The following is a 27,590-nucleotide window of genomic DNA, read 5'->3' as shown; positions in this document are numbered from 1 at the left end:
GTGTCATCTCAGTTCCTATACAGCCCTGTGTCATCTCCTTAGTTCCCATAAAGCCCTGTGTCATCTCCTTAGTTCCTATACAGCCCTGTGTCATCTCTATAGTTCCCATACAGCCCTGTGTCATCTCATTAGTTCCTGTACAGCCCTGTGTCATCTCTATAGTTCCTGTACAGCCCTGTGTCATCTCCTTAGTTCCCATAAAGCCCTGTGTCATCTCCTTAGTTTCTATACAGCCCTGTGTCATCTCCTTAGTTCCCATACAGCCCTGTGTCATCTCTATAGTTCCTGTACAGCCCTGTGTCATCTCCTTAGTTCCTATACAGCCCTGTGTCATCTCCTTAGTTCCCATAAAGCCCTGTGTCATCTCCTTAGTTCCTATACAGCCCTGTGTCATCTCCTTAGTTCCTATACAGCCCTGTGTCATCTCCTTAGTTTCTATACAGCCCTGTGTCATCTCCTTAGTTCCCATACAGCCTTGTGTCATATCCTTAGTTCCTATACAGCCCTGTGTCATCTCCATAGTTTCTATACAGCCCTGTGTCATCTCCATAGTTCCTATACAGCCTTGTGTCATATCCTTAGTTCCTATACAGCCCTGTGTCATCTCCTTAGTTCCTATACAGCCCTGTGTCATCTCCTTAGTTCCCATACAGACCTGTGTCATCTCCTTAGTTCCTATACAGCCCTGTGTCATCTCCTTAGTTTCTATACAGCCCTGTGTCATCTCATTAGTTCCTATACAGACCTGTGTCATCTCAATAGTTTCTATACAGCCCTGTGTCATCTCCTTAGTTTCTATACAGCCCTGTGTCATCTCATTAGTTCCCATACAGCCCTGTGTCATCTCCTTAGTTCCTATACAGCCATGTGTCATCTTATTCATTGCTATGCAGCCCTGTGTCATCTCATTAGTTACTATACAGCCCTGTGTCATCTCCTTAGTTCCCAGACAGCCCTGTGTCATCTCCTTAGTTCCCATACAGACCTGTGCCATCTCCTAAGTTCCTATACAGCCCTGTGTCATCTCCTTAGTTTCTATACAGCCCTGTGTCATCTCATTAGTTCCTATACGGCCCTGTGTCATCACATTAGTTTCTATACAGCCCTGTGTCATCTCATTAGTTCCCATACAGCCCTGTGTCATCTCCTTAGTTTCTATACAGCCCTGTGTCATCTCATTAGTTTCTATACAGCCCTGTGTCATCTTATTCATTGCTATGCAGCCCTGTGTCATTGCATTAGTTCCTATACAGCCCTGTGTCATCTCATTAGTTCCCAGACAGCCCTGTGACATCTCCTTAGTTCCTATACAGCCCTGCGTCATCTCCTTAGTTCCCATACAGCCCTGTGTCATTGCATTAGTTCCTATACAGCCCTGTGTCATCTCCTTAGTTCCTATACAGACCTGTGTCATCTCCTTAGTTCCTATACAGACCTGTGTCATCTCCTTAGTTCCCATACAGCCCTGTGTCATCTCATTAGTTCCTATACAGACCTGTGTCATCTCCTTAGTTTCTATACAGCCCTGTGTCATCTCCATAGTTTCTATACAGCCCTGTGTCATCTCCTTAGTTCCTATACAGACCTGTGTCATCTCTTTAGTTCCTGTACAGCCCTGTGTCATCTCCTTAGTTCCTATACAGATCTGTGTCATCTCCTTAGTTCCTATACAGACCTGTGTCATCTCAGTTCCTATACAGCCCTGTGTCATCTCCTTAGTTCCCATAAAGCCCTGTGTCATCTCATTAGTTCCTATACAGACCTGTGTCATCTCAGTTCCTATACAGTCCTGTGTCATCTCCTTAGTTCCCATAAAGCCCTGTGTCATCTCCTTAGTTCCTATACAGCCCTGTGTCATCTCCTTGGTTCCCATACAGCCCTGTGTCATCTCCTTAGTTCCTATACAGCCCTGTGTCATCTCCTTAGTTCCTATACAGCCTTGTGTCATATCCTTAGTTCCTATACAGCCCTGTGCCATCTCCTTAGTTCCTATACAGCCCTGTGTCATCTCCTTAGTTCCCATACAGACCTGTGTCATCTCCTTAGTTCCTATACAGCCCTGTGTCATCTCCTTAGTTTCTATACAGCCCTGTGTCATCTCATTAGTTCCTATACAGCCCTGTGTCATCTCAATAGTTTCTATACAGCCCTGTGTCATCTCATTAGTTCCCATACAGCCCTGTGTCATCTCCTTAGTTTCTATACAGCCCTGTGTCATCTCATTAGTTCCTATACAGACCTGTGTCATCTTATTCATTGCTATGCAGCCCTGTGTCATTGCATTAGTTCCTATACAGCCCTGTGTCATCTCATTAGTTCCCAGACAGCCCTGTGTCATCTCCTTAGTTCCCATACAGCCCTGTGTCATCTCCTTAGTTCCTATTCAGACCTGTGTCATCTCATTAGTTCCTATACGGCCCTGTGTCATCTCATTAGTTTCTATACAGCCCTGTGTCATCTCCTTAGTTCCTATACAGCCCTGTGTCATCTCCTTCGTTCCTATACAGACCTGTGTCATCTCCTTAGTTCCTATACAGACCTGTGTCATCTCAGTTCCTATACAGCCCTGTGTCATCTCCTTAGTTCCCATAAAGCCCTGTGTCATCTCCTTAGTTCCTATACAGCCCTGTGTCATCTCATTAGTTTCTATACAGCCCTGTGTCATCTCATTAGTTTCTATACAGCCCTGTGTCATCTCCTTAGTTCCCATAAAGCCCTGTGTCATCTCCTTAGTTCCTATACGGCCCTGTGTCATCTCATTAGTTTCTATACAGCCCTGTGTCATCTCCTTAGTTTCTATACAGCTCTGTGTCATCTCCTTAGTTCCTATACAGCCCTGTGTCATCTCCTTCGTTCCTATACAGACCTGTGTCATCTCCTTAGTTCCTATACAGACCTGTGTCATCTCAGTTCCTATACAGCCCTGTGTCATCTCCTTAGTTCCCATAAAGCCCTGTGTCATCTCCTTAGTTCCTATACAGCCCTGTGTCATCTCCTTAGTTCCCATACAGCCCTGTGTCATCTCTATAGTTCCTATACAGCCCTGTGTCATCTCCTTAGTTCCTATACAGCCCTGTGTCATCTCCTTAGTTCCCATACAGACCTGTGTCATCTCCTTAGTTCCTATACAGCCCTGTGTCATCTCCTTAGTTTCTATACAGCCCTGTGTCATCTCATTAGTTCCTATACAGCCCTGTGTCATCTCAATAGTTTCTATACAGCCCTGTGTCATCTCATTAGTTTCTATACAGCCCTGTGTCATCTCATTAGTTTCTATACAGCCCTGTGTCATCTTATTCATTGCTATGCAGCCCTGTGTCATTGCATTAGTTCCTATACAGCCCTGTGTCATCTCATTAGTTCCCAGATAGCCCTGTGTCATCTCCTTAGTTCCCATACAGCCCTGCGTCATCTCATTAGTTCCTATACGGCCCTGTGTCATCTCATTAGTTCCTATACGGCCCTGTGTCATCTCATTAGTTTCTATACAGCCCTGTGTCATCTCCTTAGTTTCTATACAGCTCTGTGTCATCTCCTTAGTTCCCATACAGCCCTGTGTCATCTCCTTAGTTCCTGTACAGCCCTGTGTCATCTCCTTCGTTCCTATACAGACCTGTGTCATCTCCTTAGTTCCTATACAGCCCTGTGTCATCTCAGTTCCTATACAGCCCTGTGTCATCTCCTTAGTTCCCATAAAGCCCTGTGTCATCTCTATAGTTCCTATACAGCCCTGTGTCATCTCTATAGTTCCTGTACAGCCCTGTGTCATCTCATTAGTTCCTATACAGACCTGTGTCATCTCCTTAGTTCCTATACAGACCTGTGTCATCTCAGTTCCTATACAGCCCTGTGTCATCTCCTTAGTTCCCATAAAGCCCTGTGTCATCTCCTTAGTTCCTATACAGCCCTGTGTCATCTCCTTAGTTCCCATACAGCCCTGTGTCATCTCTATAGTTCCTATACAGCCTTGTGTCATCTCCTTAGTTCCTATACAGCCCTGTGTCATTATTATTTACTATGCAGCCTGTTCTCATTGTACATATTGATCATCCAAAACTTGGATACAGCTGACATAACTCATCTAACTCACCAACTTCATCCTCAGTTTTGAAGGGAAGAGTCTTTTCCCGTGAAGGGAGGCGGCACACATGCAGTGTTTCTCCGAGCCGACTCTCCGGAGCCGTGGACAGAACTGGTGGCGCGGACCTTGGCGGTGCAGAACGAAGGTCATGCACTGAAACAAATAATGTATTCCTACATATACAATATATACCAATACATGCACACTGCATACTCACAGACATGCACACTGCATACTCACAGACACTCACACTGCATACTCACAGACATGCACACTGCATACTCATAGACATGCACACTGCATACTCACAGACACTCACACTGCATACTCATAGATATGCACACTGCATACTCACAGACATGCACACTGCATACTCATAGACACTCACACTGCATACTCATAGACATGCACACTGCATACTCATAGACACTCACACTGCATACTCAAAGACATGCACACTGCATACTCAAAGACATGCACACTGCATACTCATAGACACTCACACTGCATACTCATAGACACTCACACTGCATACTCACAGACACTCACACTGCATACTCACAGACACTCACACTGCATACTCACAGACACGCTCACTGCATACTCATAGACACGCACACTGCATACTCACAGACACGCTCACTGCATACTCACAGACACTCACACTGCATACTCATAGATATGCACACTGCATACTCATAGACACGCACACTGCATACTCATAGACATGCACACTGCATACTCATAGACACGCACACTGCATACTCAGAGACACGCACACTGCATACTCATAGACACTCACACTGCATACTCATAGACATGCACACTGCATACTCAGAGACATTCACACTGCATACTCATAGACATGCTAACTGCATACTCGCATACACTCACACTGCATACTCATAGACACTCACACTGCATACTCATAGACATGCACACTGCATACTCACAGACACTCACACTGCATACTCACAGACACTCACACTGCATACTCACAGACGCATAAGCGCATAACTTTTCTATAAATGTATTGTGGAATGTACATAAATGTTAATCTACTCTAAGTCAGTTGCGTATCACTTTTTCTTCTCTCCAACAACATGGAAACACTGTCTGAGTCTACAAGCGCCACTTACCTTGCTCAGCCTTCGGTCTGTGATAGTCCTGAAAGTCTGAGAGGGAAACAAAGCAAGGAGAGATAAGCAGCTGAGGTTAGTGAGATAGAGACAACACTCTCACAGGGAGAGAAGGGGAGACCACCCATACAAGGGAGACCACCAATAGAAGGGAGACCACCTACACAAGGGGAGACCAACTATACAAGGGGAGACCACCCATACAAGCGGAGACCACCTATACAAGGGAAGACGACCCATACAAGGGGAAAACACCCATTCAAGGGGAGACCACCCATACAAGCGGAGACCACCCATACAAGGGGAGACCACCCATAGAAGGGGAGACCACCTATACAAGGGGAGACCACCCATACAAGGGGAGACCACCTATACAAGGAAAGACAACCCATACAAGGGGAGACCACCTATACAAGGGGAGACCACCAATAAATGGGAGACCACCCATACAAGGGGAGACCGCCCATACAAGGGGAGACCACCTATACAAGGGGAGACGACCTATACAAGGGAAGACAACCCATACAAGGGGAGACGACCCATATAAGGGGAGACCACCAATTCAAGGGGAGAACACCCATACAAGCGGAGACTACCTATACAAGGGGAGACGACCCATACAAGGGAAGACGACCGATACAAGGGGAGACCACCTATACAAGGGGAGACCACTCATACAAGCCGAGACCACCTATACAAGGGGAGACAACCCATACAAGGGGAGACCACCTATACAAGGGGAGACCACCCATACAAGCGTAGACCACCTATACAAGGGGAGACCACCCATACAAGCGGAGACGACCCATACAACCGGAGACCACCCATACAAGGGGAGACGACCTATACAAGGGGATACCACCTATACAAGGCTAGACGACCCACACAAGGGGAGACCACCTACACAAGGGGAGACCACCCATACAAGGGGAGACCACCCATACAAGGGGAGACCACCTATACAAGGGAAGACGACCCATACAAGGGGAGACCACCCATACAAGAGGAGACCACCTATACAAGGGGAGACCACCCATACAAGGGGAGACCACCTATACAAGGGGAGACCACCCATTCAAGCGGAGACCACCCATACAAGGGGAGACCACCCATACAAGGGAAGACCACCCATACAAGCGGAGACCACCTATACAAGGGGAGACAACCTATACAAGTGGAGACCACCTATACAAGGGGAGACCACCTATACAAGGGGAGACGACCCATACAAGGGGAGACCACCTATATAAGGGGAGACCACCTATACAAGGGGAGACCACCTACACAAGCCGAGACCACCTATACAAGGGGAGACCACCCATACAAGCGGAGACCACCCATACAAGCGGAGACCACCCATACAAGGGGAGACAACCTATACAAGTGGAGACCACCTATACAAGGGGAGACGACCCATACAAGCAGAGACCACCTATACAAGGGGAGACCACCCATTTAAGGGGAGACCACCAATGCAAAGAATACACCAAGATAAGAAATAAAGGAACAGGCAGTAAATGTTGAGTTGTGTGTTTGGCAGGATGTTTTGTGTGTGTACGACGCAGTAAATATGGTGATATTCATTTGTTAAAATAGTTTGCCATTTTTTGAAGTGATCCTTTTTAGGTTTCCATTAGTTTAGGACAGCAAGAATATCAAAGAACACAAGCTTCAAACTGCAAACAGTCAGAAGTTTTGGAATATACATTAATTGTTACAGCAACATTCACTGCACAGAGTTAAGTAGAGGTCTGTACTGACTGACTACACAGTCAAGTATAGGTCTGTATTCACTACACAGAGTCAAGTATAGGTCTGTATTCACTACACAGAGTCAAGTATAGGTATGTACTGACTACACAGTCAAGTATAGGTCTGTACTGACTACACAGAGTCAAGTATAGGTCTGTACTGACTACCCAGAGTCAAGTATAGGTCTGTATTCACTACACAGAGTCAAGTATAGGTCTGTACTGACTACACAGAGTCAAGTATAGGTCTGTATTCACTACACAGAGTCAAGTATAGGTCTGTATTCACTACACAGAGTCAAGTATAGGTCTGTATTCACTACCCAGATTCAAGTATAGGTCTGTATTCACTACACAGAGTCAAGTATAGGTCTGTATTCACTACACAGAGTCAAGTATAGGTCTGTATTCACTACACAGAGTCAAGTATAGGTCTGTACTGACTACCCAGAGTCAAGTATAGGTCTGTACTGACTACACAGTCAAGTATAGGTCTGTATTCACTACACAGAGTCAAGTATAGGTCTGTATTCACTACACAGAGTCAAGTATAGGTCTGTATTCACTACACAGAGTCAAGTATAGGTGTGTACTGACTACACAGTCAAGTATAGGTCTGTACTGACTACCCAGAGTCAAGTATAGGTCTGTACTGACTACACAGTCAAGTATAGGTCTGTACTGACTACCCAGAGTCAAGTATAGGTCTGTATTCACTACACAGAGTCAAGTATAGGTCTGTATTCACTACACAGAGTCAAGTATAGGTCTGTATTCACTACACAGAGTCAAGTATAGGTCTGTATTCACTACACAGAGTCAAGTATAGGTCTGTACTGACTACACAGTCAAGTATAGGTCTGTATTCACTACACAGAGTCAAGTATAGGTCTGTATTCACTACACAGAGTCAAGTATAGGTCTGTATTCACTACACAGAGTCAAGTATAGGTGTGTACTGACTACACAGTCAAGTATAGGTCTGTACTGACTACCCAGAGTCAAGTATAGGTCTGTACTGACTACACAGTCAAGTATAGGTCTGTACTGACTACCCAGAGTCAAGTATAGGTCTGTACTGACTACACAGTCAAGTATCGGTCTGTATTCACTACACAGAGTCAAGTATAGGTCTGTATTCACTACACAGAGTCAAGTATAGGTCTGTATTCACTACACAGAGTCAAGTATAGGTCTGTACTGACTACACAGAGTCAAGTATAGGTCTGTATTCACTACACAGAGTCAAGTATAGGTCTGTATTCACTACACAGAGTCAAGTATAGGTCTGTACTGACTACACAGTCAAGTATAGGTCTGTACTGACTACACAGAGTCAAGTATAGGTCTGTATTCACTACACAGTCAAGTATAGGTCTGTACTGACTACCCAGAGTCAAGTATAGGTCTGTACTGACTACACAGAGTCAAGTATAGGTCTGTACTGACTACACAGTCAAGTATAGGTCTGTACTCACTACCCAGAGTCAAGTATAGGTCTGTACTGACTACCCAGAGTCAAGTATAGGTCTGTACTGACTACCCAGAGTCAAGTATAGGTCTGTATTCACTACACAGAGTCAAGTATAGGTCTGTATTCACTACACAGAGTCAAGTATAGGTCTGTATTCACTACACAGAGTCAAGTATAGGTCTGTACTGACTACACAGTCAAGTATAGGTCTGTACTGACTACCCAGAGTCAAGTATAGGTCTGTACTGACTACCCAGAGTCAAGTATAGGTCTGTATTCACTACACAGAGTCAAGTATAGGTCTGTATTCACTACACAGAGTCAAGTATAGGTCTGTATTCACTACACAGAGTCAAGTATAGGTCTGTACTGACTACACAGTCAAGTATAGGTCTGTACTGACTACCCAGAGTCAAGTATAGGTCTGTATTCACTACACAGTCAAGTATAGGTCTGTACTGACTACCCAGAGTCAAGTATAGGTCTGTACTGACTACACAGTCAAGTATAGGTCTGTATTCACTACACAGAGTCAAGTATAGGTCTGTATTCACTACACAGAGTCAAGTATAGGTCTGTACTGACTACACAGTCAAGTATAGGTCTGTATTCACTACACAGAGTCAAGTATAGGTCTGTATTCACTACACAGAGTCAAGTATAGGTCTGTATTCACTACACAGAGTTAAGTATAGGTCTGTATTCACTACACAGAGTCAAGTATAGGTATGTATTCACTACACAGAGTTAAGTATAGGTCTGTACTGACTACACAGTCAAGTATAGGTCTGTATTCACTACACAGAGTCAAGTATAGGTCTGTATTCACTACAAAGAGTTAAGTATAGGTCTGTATTCACTACAAAGAGTTAAGCATAGGTCTGTGTTTACGACACAGAGTTAAGTGAAGGTCTGTATTCACAACACAGAGTTAAGTGGAGGTCTGTGTTCACTACAAAGAGTTAAGTAAAGGTCTGTATTCACAAGACAGAGTTAAGTATAACACTGTATTCATAACAAAGAGTTAAGTATAGGTCTGTATTCACTACAAAGAGTTAAGTGAAGGTCTTTATTCACGACACAAAGTTAAGCATAGGTCTGTATTCATGACACAGAGTTACGTATAAGTCTGTATTCACTACAAAGAGTTAAGTATAGGTCTGTATTCACTTCAAAGAGTTAAGTTTAGGTCTGTATTCACTACAAAGAGTTAAGTATTGGTCTGTATTCATAACAGAGTTAAGTGGAGGTCTGTATTCACTACAAAGAGTTAAGTGGAGGTCTGTATTCACAACATAGAGTTAAGCATAGGTCTGTATTCATGACACAGAGTTACGTATAGTTCTGTATTCACGACACAAAGTTAAGTGAAGGTCTCTATTCATGACACAGAGTTAAGTGGTGGTCTGTATTCATGACACAGAGTTAAGCATAAACCTGTATTCCCAACAAAGAGTTAAGTGGAGGTCTGTATTCACAACACAGAGTTAAGTATAGGTCTGTATTCACTACAAACAGTTAAGTGGAGGTCTGTATTTGCAACACAGAGTAAAGCATAGGTCTGTATTCACTACAAAGAGTTAAGTGGAGGTCTGTATTCACAACATAGAGTTAAGCATAGGTCTGTATTCATGACACAGAGTTACGTATAGTTCTGTATTCACGACACAAAGTTAAGTGAAGGTCTCTATTCATGACACAGAGTTAAGTGGTGGTCTGTATTCATGACACAGAGTTAAGCATAAACCTGTATTCCCAACAAAGAGTTAAGTGGAGGTCTGTATTCACAACACAGAGTTAAGTATAGGTCTGTATTCACTACAAACAGTTAAGTGGAGGTCTGTATTTGCAACACAGAGTAAAGCATAGGTCTGTATTCACTACAAAGTGTTAAGTGGAGGTCTGTATTCACAACACAGAGTTAAGCATAGGTCTGTATTCACTACAAAGAGTTAAGTGGAGGTCTGTATTCACAACACAGAGTTAAGTATAGGTCTGTATTCACTACACAGAGTTAAGTGAAGGTCTGTATTCACAACACAGAGTTAAGTATGACACTGTATTCACTAAGCTTCAGTCTCACCATGCTCCATGTAGTGCCGGGGACTTCTGGCTTTGCGAGCATGATTCTCCAGCTCCTTGTTGAACAGTTGTTGTCCCCGCGGGGATCGGCCACCATAGGGGTTGAAGGGTGTTGGAATGGAGGGAGGAGTCCTCATTGGTGGAGCTCTCTTAAATAATTCAGTGTGACGTCGAGTCGTATGCACAACCTGGCCAGTCATTGCCCCACTCTGCCTTGGCATCCTGCCAGCCGACCTCTCGACCTTGGTTGTCATCCTGTTGGAAGTAAGGTCAGGGTCAGCCTCTGGGGTGAAGGTCGCTCCTGTAAAGTGCTCTGAGGTGACTCTATAGTGGGCAGCTGCAGTTCTCAGTCGAAGGTCCTGTTTGACTTCAGCCCCATGGTTGGCCTCCTCTAAAGGGATGTAACTCCATGTGTTGGACTTGCTTAAAACCTGCCACAAGCAAACCTCTGGTTATATGAACTGCACTCTTACTGGTTGCCATTTCTAATACAATAAACATTTCACCTGTAATAGGGCGAGTCCATGTTGAGGGGGCACTGGACCACCCACCTGTAATAGGGCGAGTCCATGTGGGGCGGGCACTGGACCACCCACCCGTAACGGGGCGAGTCCATGTTGAGGGGGCACTGGACCACCCACCTGTAACGGGGCCTGTCTATGTGAAGGGGGCACTGGACCATCCACCTGAAACGGTGCTTGTCTATATTGAGGGGGCACTGGACCACCCACCTGTAACAGGGCCAGTCTTTGTGGAGGGGGCACTGGACCACCCACCTGTAACAGGGCCGGTCTATGTGAAGGGGGCACTGGACCACCAACCTGTAACAGGGCCAGTCTATGTGGAGGGGGCACTGGACCATCCACCTGAAACGGTGCTTGTCTATGTTGAGGGGGCACTGGACCACCCACCTGTAACGGGGCCTGTCTATGTGGAGGGGGCACTGGACCACCCACCTGTAACAGGGCCAGTCTATGTGGAGGGGGCACTGGACCATCCACCTGTAACGGGGCCTGTCTATGTTGAGGGGGCACTGGACCACCCACCTGTAACGGGGCCTGTCTATGGGGAGGGGGCACTGGACCACCCACCTGTAACAGGGCCAGTCTATGTGGAGGGGGCACTGGACCACCCACCTGTAACAAGGCCGGTCTGTGTTGAGGGGTCACTGGACCATTCACCTGAAACGGTGCTTGTCTATGGGGAGGGGGCACTGGACCACCCACCGGTAATGGGGCCTGTTTATGTGGAGGGAGCACTGGACCACCCACCTGTAAAGGTGCATGTCAATGTTGAGGGGGCACTGGACCACCCACCTGTAACAGGGCCGGTCTATGAGGAGGGGGCACTGGACCATCCACCTGTAACAGGGCCGGTCTATGTGGAGGGGGCACTGGACCACCCACCACGTAATTGGACACCTGTAATTTGGCATGTCTATGTGGAGGGGGCACTGGACCAGCCACCTGTAACAGGGCTTGTCTATGTTGAGGGGGCACTGGACCATCCATCTGTAATGGGGCCAGTCTACCTGGAGGGGGCACTGGACCACCCACCTGTAACAGGGCCTGTCTATGGGGAGGGGGCACTGGACCACCCACCTGTAACGGGGCCTGTCTATGTTGAGGGGGCACTGGACCAGCCACCTGTAACAGGGCCAGTCTATGTGGAGGGGGCACTGGACCACCCACCTGTAACGGGGCCAGTCTATGTGGAGGGGGCACTGGACCATCCACCTGTAAAGGAGCCTGTCTATGTGGAGGGGGCACTGGACCACCCACCACGTAATTGGACACCTGTAATTTGGCATGTCTATGTGGAGGGGGCACTGGACCAGCCACCTGTAACAGGGCTTGTCTATGTTGAGGGGGCACTGGACCATCCATCTGTAATGGGGCCAGTCTACCTGGAGGGGGCACTGGACCACCCACCTGTAACAGGGCCTGTCTATGGGGAGGGGGCACTGGACCACCCACCTGTAACGGGGCCTGTCTATGTTGAGGGGGCACTGGACCAGCCACCTGTAACAGGGCCAGTCTATGTGGAGGGGGCACTGGACCACCCACCTGTAACGGGGCCAGTCTATGTGGAGGGGGCACTGGACCATCCACCTGTAAAGGAGCCTGTCTATGTGGAGGGGGCACTGGACCACCCACCACGTAATTGGACACCTGTAATTTGGCATGTCTATGTGGAGGGGGCACTGGACCACCCACCTGTAACGGGGCCTGTCTATGTGGAGGGGGCACTGGACCACCCACCTGTAACGGGGCATGTCTATGTGGAGGGGGCACTGGACCACCCACCTGTAACAGGGCTTGTCTATGTGAAGGGGGCACTGGACCACCCACCTGTAACGGGGCCAGTCTATGTGGAGGGGGCACTGGACCACCCACCTGTAAAGGAGCCTGTCTATGTGGAGGGGGCACTGGACCAGCCACCTGTAACGGGGCCAGTCTATGTGGAGGGGGCACTGGACCACCCACCTGTAACGGGGCCAGTCTATGTGGAGGGGGCACTGGACCACCCACCTGTAACAGGGCTTGTCTATGTTGAGGGGGCACTGGACCATCCACCTGTAATGGGGCCAGTCTATGGGGAGGGGGCACTGGACCACCCACCTGTAACGGGGCCTGTCTATGTTGAGGGGGCACTGGACCACCCACCACGTAATTGGACACCTGTAATTTGGCATGTCTATGTTGATGGGGCACTGGACCACCCACCTGTAACGGGGCCAGTCTATGTGGAGGGGGCACTGGACCACCCACCTGTAACGGGGCCTGTCTATGTGGAGGGGGCACTGGACCACCCACCTGTAACAGGGCTTGTCTATGTTGAGGGGGCACTGGACCACCCACCACGTAATTGGACACCTGTAATTTGGCATGTCTATGTTGATGGGGCACTGGACCATCCACCTGTAACAGGGCTTGTCTATGTGAAGGGGGCACTGGACCACCCACCTGTAACGGGGCTTGTCTATGTGAAGGGGGCACTGGACCACCCACCTGTAACGGGGCCTGTCTATGTTGAGGGGGCACTGGACCACCCACCTGTAACAGGGCTTGTCTATGTTGAGGGGGCACTGGACCACCGACCTGTAACGGGGCCAGTCTATGTGGAGGGGGCACTGGACCACCCACCTGTAACGGGGCTTGTCTATGTTGAGGGGGCACTGGACCACCCACCTGTAACAGGGCCAGTCTATGTTGAGGGGGCACTGGACCACCCACCTGTAACAGGGCTTGTCTATGTGAAGGGGGCACTGGACCATCCACCTGTAACGGGGCCTGTCTATGTTGAGGGGGCACTGGACCACCCACCTGTAACGGGGCCAGTCTATGTGGAGGGGGCACTGGACCACCCACCTGTAACGGGGCTTGTCTATGTTGAGGGGGCACTGGACCACCCACCTGTAACGGGGCCAGTCTATGTGGAGGGGGCACTGGACCACCCACCTGTAACGGGGCCTGTCTATGTTGAGGGGGCACTGGACCACCCACCTGTAACAGGGCCAGTCTATGTGGAGGGGGCACTGGACCACCCACCTGTAACGGGGCCTGTCTATGGGGAGGGGGCACTGGACCACCCACCTGTAACAGGGCCAGTCTATGTGGAGGGGGCACTGGACCACCCACCTGTAACAGGGCCGGTCTGTGTTGAGGGGTCACTGGACCATTCACCTGAAACGGTGCTTGTCTATGGGGAGGGGGCACTGGACCACCCACCGGTAATGGGGCCTGTTTATGTGGAGGGAGCACTGGACCACCCACCTGTAAAGGTGCATGTCAATGTTGAGGGGGCACTGGACCACCCACCTGTAACAGGGCCGGTCTATGAGGAGGGGGCACTGGACCATCCACCTGTAACAGGGCCGGTCTATGTGGAGGGGGCACTGGACCACCCACCACGTAATTGGACACCTGTAATTTGGCATGTCTATGTGGAGGGGGCACTGGACCAGCCACCTGTAACAGGGCTTGTCTATGTTGAGGGGGCACTGGACCATCCATCTGTAATTTGGCATGTCTATGTTGATGGGGCACTGGACCACCCACCTGTAACAGGGCCTGTCTATGGGGAGGGGGCACTGGACCACCCACCTGTAACGGGGCCTGTCTATGTTGAGGGGGCACTGGACCAGCCACCTGTAACAGGGCCAGTCTATGTGGAGGGGGCACTGGACCACCCACCTGTAACGGGGCCAGTCTATGTGGAGGGGGCACTGGACCATCCACCTGTAAAGGAGCCTGTCTATGTGGAGGGGGCACTGGACCACCCACCACGTAATTGGACACCTGTAATTTGGCATGTCTATGTGGAGGGGGCACTGGACCAGCCACCTGTAACAGGGCTTGTCTATGTTGAGGGGGCACTGGACCATCCATCTGTAATGGGGCCAGTCTACCTGGAGGGGGCACTGGACCACCCACCTGTAACAGGGCCTGTCTATGGGGAGGGGGCACTGGACCACCCACCTGTAACGGGGCCGGTCTGTGTTGAGGGGTCACTGGACCATTCACCTGAAACGGTGCTTGTCTATGGGGAGGGGGCACTGGACCACCCACCGGTAATGGGGCCTGTTTATGTGGAGGGAGCACTGGACCACCCACCTGTAAAGGTGCATGTCAATGTTGAGGGGGCACTGGACCACCCACCTGTAACAGGGCCGGTCTATGAGGAGGGGGCACTGGACCATCCACCTGTAACAGGGCCGGTCTATGTGGAGGGGGCACTGGACCACCCACCACGTAATTGGACACCTGTAATTTGGCATGTCTATGTGGAGGGGGCACTGGACCAGCCACCTGTAACAGGGCTTGTCTATGTTGAGGGGGCACTGGACCATCCATCTGTAATTTGGCATGTCTATGTTGATGGGGCACTGGACCACCCACCTGTAACAGGGCCTGTCTATGGGGAGGGGGCACTGGACCACCCACCTGTAACGGGGCCTGTCTATGTTGAGGGGGCACTGGACCAGCCACCTGTAACAGGGCCAGTCTATGTGGAGGGGGCACTGGACCACCCACCTGTAACGGGGCCAGTCTATGTGGAGGGGGCACTGGACCATCCACCTGTAAAGGAGCCTGTCTATGTGGAGGGGGCACTGGACCACCCACCACGTAATTGGACACCTGTAATTTGGCATGTCTATGTGGAGGGGGCACTGGACCAGCCACCTGTAACAGGGCTTGTCTATGTTGAGGGGGCACTGGACCATCCATCTGTAATGGGGCCAGTCTACCTGGAGGGGGCACTGGACCACCCACCTGTAACAGGGCCTGTCTATGGGGAGGGGGCACTGGACCACCCACCTGTAACGGGGCCTGTCTATGTTGAGGGGGCACTGGACCAGCCACCTGTAACAGGGCCAGTCTATGTGGAGGGGGCACTGGACCACCCACCTGTAACGGGGCCAGTCTATGTGGAGGGGGCACTGGACCATCCACCTGTAAAGGAGCCTGTCTATGTGGAGGGGGCACTGGACCACCCACCACGTAATTGGACACCTGTAATTTGGCATGTCTATGTGGAGGGGGCACTGGACCAGCCACCTGTAACAGGGCTTGTCTATGTTGAGGGGGCACTGGACCATCCATCTGTAATGGGGCCAGTCTACCTGGAGGGGGCACTGGACCACCCACCTGTAACAGGGCCTGTCTATGGGTAGGGGGCACTGGACCACCCACCTGTAACGGGGCCTGTCTATGTTGAGGGGGCACTGGACCAGCCACCTGTAACAGGGCCAGTCTATGTGGAGGGGGCACTGGACCACCCACCTGTAACGGGGCCAGTCTATGTGGAGGGGGCACTGGACCACCCACCTGTAAAGGAGCCTGTCTATGTGGAGGGGGCACTGGACCACCCACCTGTAACGGGGCCAGTCTATGTGGAGGGGGCACTGGACCACCCACCTGTAAAGGAGCCTGTCTATGTGGAGGGGGCACTGGACCACCCACCTGTAACGGGGCATGTCTATGTGGAGGGGGCACTGGACCACCCACCTGTAACAGGGCTTGTCTATGTGAAGGGGGCACTGGACCACCCACCTGTAACGGGGCCAGTCTATGTGGAGGGGGCACTGGACCACCCACCTGTAAAGGAGCCTGTCTATGTGGAGGGGGCACTGGACCAGCCACCTGTAACGGGGCCAGTCTATGTGGAGGGGGCACTGGACCACCCACCTGTAACGGGGCCAGTCTATGTGGAGGGGGCACTGGACCACCCACCTGTAACAGGGCTTGTCTATGTTGAGGGGGCACTGGACCATCCACCTGTAATGGGGCCAGTCTATGGGGAGGGGGCACTGGACCACCCACCTGTAACGGGGCCTGTCTATGTTGAGGGGGCACTGGACCACCCACCACGTAATTGGACACCTGTAATTTGGCATGTCTATGTTGATGGGGCACTGGACCACCCACCTGTAACGGGGCCAGTCTATGTGGAGGGGGCACTGGACCACCCACCTGTAACGGGGCCTGTCTATGTGGAGGGGGCACTGGACCACCCACCTGTAACAGGGCTTGTCTATGTTGAGGGGGCACTGGACCACCCACCACGTAATTGGACACCTGTAATTTGGCATGTCTATGTTGATGGGGCACTGGACCATCCACCTGTAACAGGGCTTGTCTATGTGAAGGGGGCACTGGACCACCCACCTGTAACGGGGCTTGTCTATGTGAAGGGGGCACTGGACCACCCACCTGTAACAGGGCTTGTCTATGTGAAGGGGGCACTGGACCACCCACCTGTAACGGGGCCTGTCTATGTTGAGGGGGCACTGGACCACCCACCTGTAACAGGGCTTGTCTATGTTGAGGGGGCACTGGACCACCGACCTGTAACGGGGCCAGTCTATGTGGAGGGGGCACTGGACCACCCACCTGTAACAGGGCCAGTCTATGTTGAGGGGGCACTGGACCACCCACCTGTAACAGGGCTTGTCTATGTGAAGGGGGCACTGGACCATCCACCTGTAACGGGGCCTGTCTATGTTGAGGGGGCACTGGACCACCCACCTGTAACGGGGCCTGTCTATGTGGAGGGGGCACTGGACCACCCACCTGTAACGGGGCTTGTCTATGTTGAGGGGGCACTGGACCACCCACCTGTAACGGGGCCAGTCTATGTGGAGGGGGCACTGGACCACCCACCTGTAACGGGGCCTGTCTATGTTGAGGGGGCACTGGACCACCCACCTGTAACAGGGCCAGTCTATGTGGAGGGGGCACTGGACCACCCACCTGTAACGGTGCTTGTCTATGTTGAGGGGGCACTGGACCACCCACCTGTAACGGGGCGAGTCTATGTGGAGGGGGCACTGGACCACCCACCTGTAACGGGGCTTGTCTATGTGGAGGGGGCACTGGACCACCCACCTGTAACGGGGCTTGTCTATGTTGAGGGGGCACTGGACCACCCACCTGTAACGGGGCCAGTCTATGTGGAGGGGGCACTGGACCACCCACCTGTAACGGGGCCAGTCTATGTTGAGGGGGCACTGGACCACCCACCTGTAACGGGGCCAGTCTATGTGGAGGGGGCACTGGACCGCCCACCTGTAAAGGAGCCTGTCTATGTTGAGGGGGCACTGGACCACCCACCTGTAAAGGAGCCTGTCTATGTTGAGGGGGCACTGGACCACCCACCTGTAACGGGGCCTGTCTATTTTGAGGGGGCACAGGGCCACTTCCAGCAGCAGGGATTGATGTCACTTCTACTTGCACATCCTTGTCCTCCCCGCCCTTAGCAACAGTCTCCAGGGGCTCTGGGATGGGAGAGGTTTCAGTAGGAAGCTGGTTGTTGTCTTCTGGCACCGCCTCTGTCACTGCAGCAGTAGTCTGAGAGACACATCAACATGTTAATACACATCCACTGCAGCAGTAGTCTGAGAGTCACATCAACATGTGAATACACATCCACTGCAGCAGCAGTCTGAGAGACACATCAACATGTGAATACACATCCACTGCAGCAGTAGTCTGAGAGACACCTCAACATGTGAATACACATCCACTGCAGCAGCAGTCTGAGAGACACATCAACATGTGAATACACATCCACTGCAGTACATGAGAGACACATCAACATGTGAATACACATCCACTGCAGCAGTAGTCTGAGAGACACATCAACATGTGAATACACATCCACTGCAGTACATGAGAGACACATCAACATGTGAATACACACCCACTGCAGCAGTAGTCTGAGAGACACATCAACATGTGAATACACATTCACTGCAGCAGTAGTCTGAGAGACACATCAACATGTGAATACACATCCACTGCAGCAGCAGTCTGAGAGACACATCAACATGTGAATACACATCCACTGCAGTACATGAGAGACACATCAACATGTGAATACACATCCACTGCAGCAGTAGTCTGAGAGACACATGAATATGTTAACAAAATCCACTGCAGCAGTAGTCTGAGAGACACATCAACATGTTAACAAAATCCACTGCAGCAGTAGTCTGAGAGACACATCAACATGTGAATACACATCCACTGCAGTACATGAGAGACACATCAACATGTAAATACACATCCACTGCAGCAGTAGTCTGAGAGACACATCAACATGTAAATACACACCCACTGCAGCAGTAGTCTGAGAGACACATCAACATGTTAACAAAATCCACTGCAGCAGTAGTCTGAGAGACACATCAACATGTGAATACACATCCACTGCAGTACATGAGAGACACATCAACATGTAAATACACATCCACTGCAGCAGTAGTCTGAGAGACACATCAACATGTAAATACACATCCACTGCAGCAGTAGTCTGAGAGACACATCAACATGTGAATACACATCCACTGCAGTACATGAGAGACACATCAACATGTGAATACACACCCACTGCAGCAGTAGTCTGAGAGACACATCAACATGTAAATACACATTCACTGCAGCAGTAGTCTGAGAGACACATCAACATGTGAATACACATCCACTGCAGCAGCAGTCTGAGAGACACATCAACATGTGAATACACATCCACTGCAGTACATGAGAGACACATCAACATGTGAATACACATCCACTGCAGCAGTAGTCTGAGAGACACATCAATATGTTAACAAAATCCACTGCAGCAGTAGTCTGAGAGACACATCAACATGTGAATACACATCCACTGCAGTACATGAGAGACACATCAACATGTAAATACACATCCACTGCAGCAGTAGTCTGAGAGACACATCAATATGTAAATACACACCCACTGCAGCAGTAGTCTGAGAGACATATGAATATGTTAACAAAATCCACTGCAGCAGTAGTCTGAGAGACACATCAACATGTTAACAAAATCCACTGCAGCAGTAGTCTGAGAGACACATCAACATGTGAATACACATCCACTGCAGTACATGAGAGACACATCAACATGTAAATACACATCCACTGCAGCAGTAGTCTGAGAGACACATCAACATGTAAATACACACCCACTGCAGCAGTAGTCTGAGAGACACATCAACATGTTAACAAAATCCACTGCAGCAGTAGTCTGAGAGACACATCAACATGTGAATACACATCCACTGCAGTACATGAGAGACACATCAACATGTAAATACACATCCACTGCAGCAGTAGTCTGAGAGACACATCAACATGTGAATACACACCGACTGCAGCAGTAGTCTGAGAGACACATCAACATGTGAATATACATCCACTGCAGCAGTAGTCTGAGAGACACATCAACATGTAAATACACATCCACTGCAGCAGTAGTCTGAGAGACACATCAACATGTAAATACACATCCACTGCAGCAGTAGTCTGAGAGACACATCAATATGTATATACACATCCACTGCAGCAGTAGTCTGAGAGACACATCAATATGTAAATACACATCCACTGCAGCAGTAGTCTGAGAGACACATCAACATGTGAATACACATCCACTGCAGCAGTAGTCTGAGAGACACATCAACATGTAAATACACATCCACTGCAGTACATGAGAGACACATCAACATGTGAATACACATCCACTGCAGCAGCAGTCTGAGAGACACATCAACATGTGAATACACATCCACTGCAGCAGTAGTCTGAGAGACACTTCAACATGTAAATACACATCCACTGCAGCAGTAGTCTGAGAGACACATCAATATGTGAATACACATCCACTGCAGCAGCAGTCTGAGAGACACATCAACATGTGAATACACATCCACTGCAGCAGCAGTCTGAGAGACACATCAACATGTGAATACACATCCACTGCAGCAGTAGTCTGAGAGACACATCAACATATTAATATAGATCCACTGCAGCAGTAGTCTGAGAGACACATCAACATGTGAATACACATCCACTGCAGCAGTAGTCTGAGAGACACAACATGTAAATACACATCCACTGCAGCAGTAGTCTGAGAGACACATCAACATGTAAATACACATCCACTGCAGTACATGAGAGACACATCAACATGTGAATACACATCCACTGCAGCAGCAGTCTGAGAGACACATCAACATGTGAATACACATCCACTGCAGCAGTAGTCTGAGAGACACTTCAACATGTAAATACACATCCACTGCAGCAGCAGTCTGAGAGACACATCAACATGTGAATACACATCCACTGCAGCAGTAGTCTGAGAGACACCTCAACATGTGAATACACATCCACTGCAGCAGCAGTCTGAGAGACACATCAACATGTGAATACACATCCACTGCAGTACATGAGAGACACATCAACATGTGAATACACATCCACTGCAGCAGTAGTCTGAGAGACACATCAACATGTGAATACACATCCACTGCAGTACATGAGAGACACATCAACATGTGAATACACACCCACTGCAGCAGTAGTCTGAGAGACACATCAACATGTGAATACACATTCACTGCAGCAGTAGTCTGAGAGACACATCAACATGTGAATACACATCCACTGCAGCAGCAGTCTGAGAGACACATCAACATGTGAATACACATCCACTGCAGTACATGAGAGACACATCAACATGTGAATACACATCCACTGCAGCAGTAGTCTGAGAGACACATGAATATGTTAACAAAATCCACTGCAGCAGTAGTCTGAGAGACACATCAACATGTTAACAAAATCCACTGCAGCAGTAGTCTGAGAGACACATCAACATGTGAATACACATCCACTGCAGTACATGAGAGACACATCAACATGTAAATACACATCCACTGCAGCAGTAGTCTGAGAGACACATCAACATGTAAATACACACCCACTGCAGCAGAAGTCTGAGAGACACATCAACATGTTAACAAAATCCACTGCAGCAGTAGTCTGAGAGACACATCAACATGTGAATACACATCCACTGCAGTACATGAGAGACACATCAACATGTAAATACACATCCACTGCAGCAGTAGTCTGAGAGACACATCAACATGTAAATACACATCCACTGCAGCAGTAGTCTGAGAGACACATCAACATGTGAATACACATCCACTGCAGTACATGAGAGACACATCAACATGTGAATACACACCCACTGCAGCAGTAGTCTGAGAGACACATCAACATGTAAATACACATTCACTGCAGCAGTAGTCTGAGAGACACATCAACATGTGAATACACATCCACTGCAGCAGCAGTCTGAGAGACACATCAACATGTGAATACACATCCACTGCAGTACATGAGAGACACATCAACATGTGAATACACATCCACTGCAGCAGTAGTCTGAGAGACACATCAATATGTTAACAAAATCCACTGCAGCAGTAGTCTGAGAGACACATCAACATGTGAATACACATCCACTGCAGTACATGAGAGACACATCAACATGTAAATACACATCCACTGCAGCAGTAGTCTGAGAGACACATCAATATGTAAATACACACCCACTGCAGCAGTAGTCTGAGAGACATATGAATATGTTAACAAAATCCACTGCAGCAGTAGTCTGAGAGACACATCAACATGTTAACAAAATCCACTGCAGCAGTAGTCTGAGAGACACATCAACATGTGAATACACATCCACTGCAGTACATGAGAGACACATCAACATGTAAATACACATCCACTGCAGCAGTAGTCTGAGAGACACATCAACATGTAAATACACACCCACTGCAGCAGTAGTCTGAGAGACACATCAACATGTTAACAAAATCCACTGCAGCAGTAGTCTGAGAGACACATCAACATGTGAATACACATCCACTGCAGTACATGAGAGACACATCAACATGTAAATACACATCCACTGCAGCAGTAGTCTGAGAGACACATCAACATGTGAATACACACCGACTGCAGCAGTAGTCTGAGAGACACATCAACATGTGAATATACATCCACTGCAGCAGTAGTCTGAGAGACACATCAACATGTAAATACACATCCACTGCAGCAGTAGTCTGAGAGACACATCAACATGTAAATACACATCCACTGCAGCAGTAGTCTGAGAGACACATCAATATGTATATACACATCCACTGCAGCAGTAGTCTGAGAGACACATCAATATGTAAATACACATCCACTGCAGCAGTAGTCTGAGAGACACATCAACATGTGAATACACATCCACTGCAGCAGTAGTCTGAGAGACACATCAACATGTAAATACACATCCACTGCAGTACATGAGAGACACATCAACATGTGAATACACATCCACTGCAGCAGCAGTCTGAGAGACACATCAACATGTGAATACACATCCACTGCAGCAGTAGTCTGAGAGACACTTCAACATGTAAATACACATCCACTGCAGCAGTAGTCTGAGAGACACATCAATATGTGAATACACATCCACTGCAGCAGCAGTCTGAGAGACACATCAACATGTGAATACACATCCACTGCAGCAGCAGTCTGAGAGACACATCAACATGTGAATACACATCCACTGCAGCAGTAGTCTGAGAGACACATCAACATATTAATATAGATCCACTGCAGCAGTAGTCTGAGAGACACATCAACATGTGAATACACATCCACTGCAGCAGTAGTCTGAGAGACACAACATGTAAATACACATCCACTGCAGCAGTAGTCTGAGAGACACATCAACATGTAAATACACATCCACTGCAGTACATGAGAGACACATCAACATGTGAATACACATCCACTGCAGCAGCAGTCTGAGAGACACATCAACATGTGAATACACATCCACTGCAGCAGTAGTCTGAGAGACACTTCAACATGTAAATACACATCCACTGCAGCAGTAGTCTGAGAGACACATCAATATGTGAATACACATCCACTGCAGCAGCAGTCTGAGAGACACATCAACATGTGAATACACATCCACTGCAGCAGCAGTCTGAGAGACACATCAACATGTGAATACACATCCACTGCAGCAGTAGTCTGAGAGACACATCAACATATTAATATAGATCCACTGCAGCAGTAGTCTGAGAGACACATCAACATGTGAATACACATCCACTGCAGCAGTAGTCTGAGAGACACAACATGTAAATACACATCCACTGCAGTACATGAGAGACACATCAACATGTGAATACACATCCACTGCAGCAGCAGTCTGAGAGACACATCAACATGTGAATACACATCCACTGCAGCAGTAGTCTGAGAGACACATCAACATGTGAATACACATCCACTGCAGCAGTAGTCTGAGAGACACATCAACATGTAAATACACACCCACTGCAGCAGTAGTCTGAGAGACACATCAATATGTAAATACGCATCCACTGCAGCAGTAGTCTGAGAGACACATCAACATGTGAATACACACCCACTACAGTTCATGCGAGACACATCAACATGTGAATACACATCCACTGCAGCAGTAGTCTGAGAGACACATCAACATGTGAATACACATCCACTGCAACAGTAGTCTGAGAGACACATCAACATGTAAATACACACCCACTGCAGCAGTAGTCTGAGAGACACATCAATATGTAAATACACATCCACTGCAGCAGTAGTCTGAGAGACACATCAACATGTTAATACACATCCACTGCAGCAGTAGTCTGAGAGACACATCAACAGGTGAATACACATCCACTGCAGCAGTAGTCTCAGAGACACATCAACATGTAAATACACATCCACTGCAGTACATGAGAGACACATCAACATGTGAATACACATCCACTGCAGCAGTAGTCTGAGAGACACATCAACATGTGAATACACATCCACTGCAGCAGTAGTCTGAGAGACACATCAACATGTGAATACACATCCACTGCAGCAGTAGTCTGAGAGACACATGAACATGTGAATACACATCCACTGCAGCAGTAGTCTGAGAGACACATCAACATGTAAATACACATCCACTGCAGCAGTAGTCTGAGAGACACATCAACATGTGAATACACATCCACTGCAGCAGTAGTCTGAGAGACACATCAACATGTGAATACACATCCACTGCAGCAGTAGTCTGAGAGACACATCAACATGTGAATACACATCCACTGCAGCAGTAGTCTGAGAGACACATCAACATGTAAATACACATCCACTGCAGCAGTAGTCTGAGAGACACATGAACATGTGAATACACATCCACTGCAGCAGTAGCCTGAGAGACACATCAACATGTGAATACACACCCACTGCAGCAGTAGTCTGAGAGACACATCAACATGTGAATACACACCCACTGCAGCAGTAGTCTGAGAGACACATCAACATGTGAATACACATCCACTGCAGTACATGAGAGACACATCAACATGTGAATACACATCCACTGCAGCAGTAGTCTGAGAGACACATCAACATGTGAATACACATCCACTGCAGCAGTAGTCTGAGAGACACATCAATATGTAAATACACATCCACTGCAGCAGTAGTCTGAGAGACACATCAACATGTTAATACACATCCACTGCAGCAGTAGTCTGAGAGACACATCAACAGGTGAATACACACCCACTGCAGCAGTAGTCTGAGAGACACATCAACATGTAAATACACATCCACTGCAGTACATGAGAGACACATCAACATGTGAATACACATCCACTGCAGCAGTAGTCTGTGAGACACATCAACATGTGAATACACATCCACTGCAGCAGTAGTCTGAGAGACACATCAACATGTGAATACACATCCACTGCAGCAGTAGTCTGAGAGACACATCAACATGTGAATACACATCCACTGCAGCAGTAGTCTGAGAGACACATCAACATGTAAATACACATCCACTGCAGCAGTAGTCTGAGAGACACATCAACATGTGAATACACATCCACTGCAGCAGTAGTCTGAGAGACACATCAACATGTGAATACACATCCACTGCAGCAGTAGTCTGAGAGACACATCAACATGTGAATACACATCCACTGCAGCAGTAGTCTGAGAGACACATCAACATGTAAATACACATCCACTGCAGCAGTAGTCTGATAGACACATGAACATGTGAATACACATCCACTGCAGCAGTAGCCTGAGAGACACATCAACATGTGAATACACATCCACTGCAGCAGTAGTCTGAGAGACACATCAACATGTGAATACACACCCACTGCAGCAGTAGTCTGAGAGACACATCAACATGTGAATACACATCCACTGCAGTACATGAGAGACACATCAACATGTGAATACACATCCACTGCAGCAGTAGTCTGAGAGACACATGAACATGTGAATACACATCCACTGCAGCAGTAGTCTGAGAGACACATGAACATGTGAATACACATCCACTGCAGCAGTAGTCTGAGAGACAAATGAACATGTGAATACACATCCACTGCAGCAGTAGTCTGAGAGACACATCAACATGTGAATACACATCCACTGCAGCAGTAGTCTGAGAGACACATCAACATGTGAATACACATCCACTGCAGCAGTAGTCTGAGAGACACATCAACAGGTGAATACACATCCACTGCAGCAGTAGTCTGAGAGACACATCAACATGTAAATACACATCCACTGCAGTACATGAGAGACACATCAACATGTGAATACACATCCACTGCAGCAGTAGTCTGTGAGACACATCAACATGTGAATACACATCCTCTGCAGCAGTAGTCTGAGAGACACATCAACATGTGAATACACATCCACTGCAGCAGTAGTCTGAGAGACACATGAACATGTGAATACACATCCACTGCAGCAGTAGTCTGAGAGACACATCAACATGTAAATACACATCCACTGCAGCAGTAGTCTGAGAGACACATCAACATGTGAATACACATCCACTGCAGCAGTAGTCTGAGAGACACATCAACATGTGAATACACATCCACTGCAGCAGTAGTCTGAGAGACACATCAACATGTGAATACACATCCACTGCAGCAGTAGTCTGAGAGACACATCAACATGTAAATACACATCCACTGCAGCAGTAGTCTGATAGACACATGAACATGTGAATACACATCCACTGCAGCAGTAGCCTGAGAGACACATCAACATGTGAATACACATCCACTGCAGCAGTAGTCTGAGAGACACATCAACATGTGAATACACACCCACTGCAGCAGTAGTCTGAGAGACACATCAACATGTGAATACACATCAACTGCAGTACATGAGAGACACATCAACATGTGAATACACATCCACTGCAGCAGTAGTCTGAGAGACACATCAACATGTGAATACACATCCACTGCAGCAGTAGTCTGAGAGACACATCAACATGTGAATACACATCCACTGCAGCAGTAGTCTGAGAGACACATGAACATGTGAATACACATCCACTGCAGCAGTAGTCTGAGAGACACATCAACATGTGAATACACATCCACTGCAGCAGTAGTCTGAGAGACACATCAACATGTGAATACACATCCACTGCAGCAGTAGTCTGAGAGACACATCAACATGTGAATACACATCCACTACAGCAGTAGTCTGTGAGACACATCAACATGTGAATACACATCCACTGCAGTACATGAGAGACACATCAACATGTGAATACACATCCACTGCAGCAGTAGTCTGAGAGACACA

The 27,590-nt window shown here is 48.2% G+C and overlaps 1 protein-coding gene across 5 annotated transcripts in view; it reads right to left on the bottom strand.

Annotated features, from left to right (window-relative positions):
* LOC124127673 overlaps positions 1–27,590 on the bottom strand; it is a 187,825-nt gene that overhangs the window by 42,719 nt on the left and 117,516 nt on the right. For 4 of the 5 annotated variants that reach the window (XM_048381021.1, XM_048381019.1, XM_048381023.1 and 1 more), the window contains 4 exons: positions 18,189–18,380; positions 10,529–10,958; positions 5,221–5,256; positions 4,091–4,234 (listed from right to left, as the gene is read on the bottom strand). In XM_048381021.1, the coding sequence (XP_048236978.1) occupies positions 4,091–4,234; positions 5,221–5,256; positions 10,529–10,958; positions 18,189–18,380 (802 nt within the window). The remainder of the gene's footprint in view (positions 1–4,090; positions 4,235–5,220; positions 5,257–10,528; positions 10,959–18,188; positions 18,381–27,590) is intronic. The other variant, XM_048381020.1, reaches the window with a different exon arrangement.

This window comes from Haliotis rufescens, unplaced genomic scaffold (genome assembly GCF_023055435.1).
Source record: "Haliotis rufescens isolate VD_foot unplaced genomic scaffold, xgHalRufe1.0.p SCAF_35, whole genome shotgun sequence".
NCBI lineage: Eukaryota > Metazoa > Mollusca > Gastropoda > Lepetellida > Haliotidae > Haliotis > Haliotis rufescens.
Note: the sequence above shows the minus strand (reverse complement) of the source record. Positions and strands in the feature narration are given on the sequence as shown.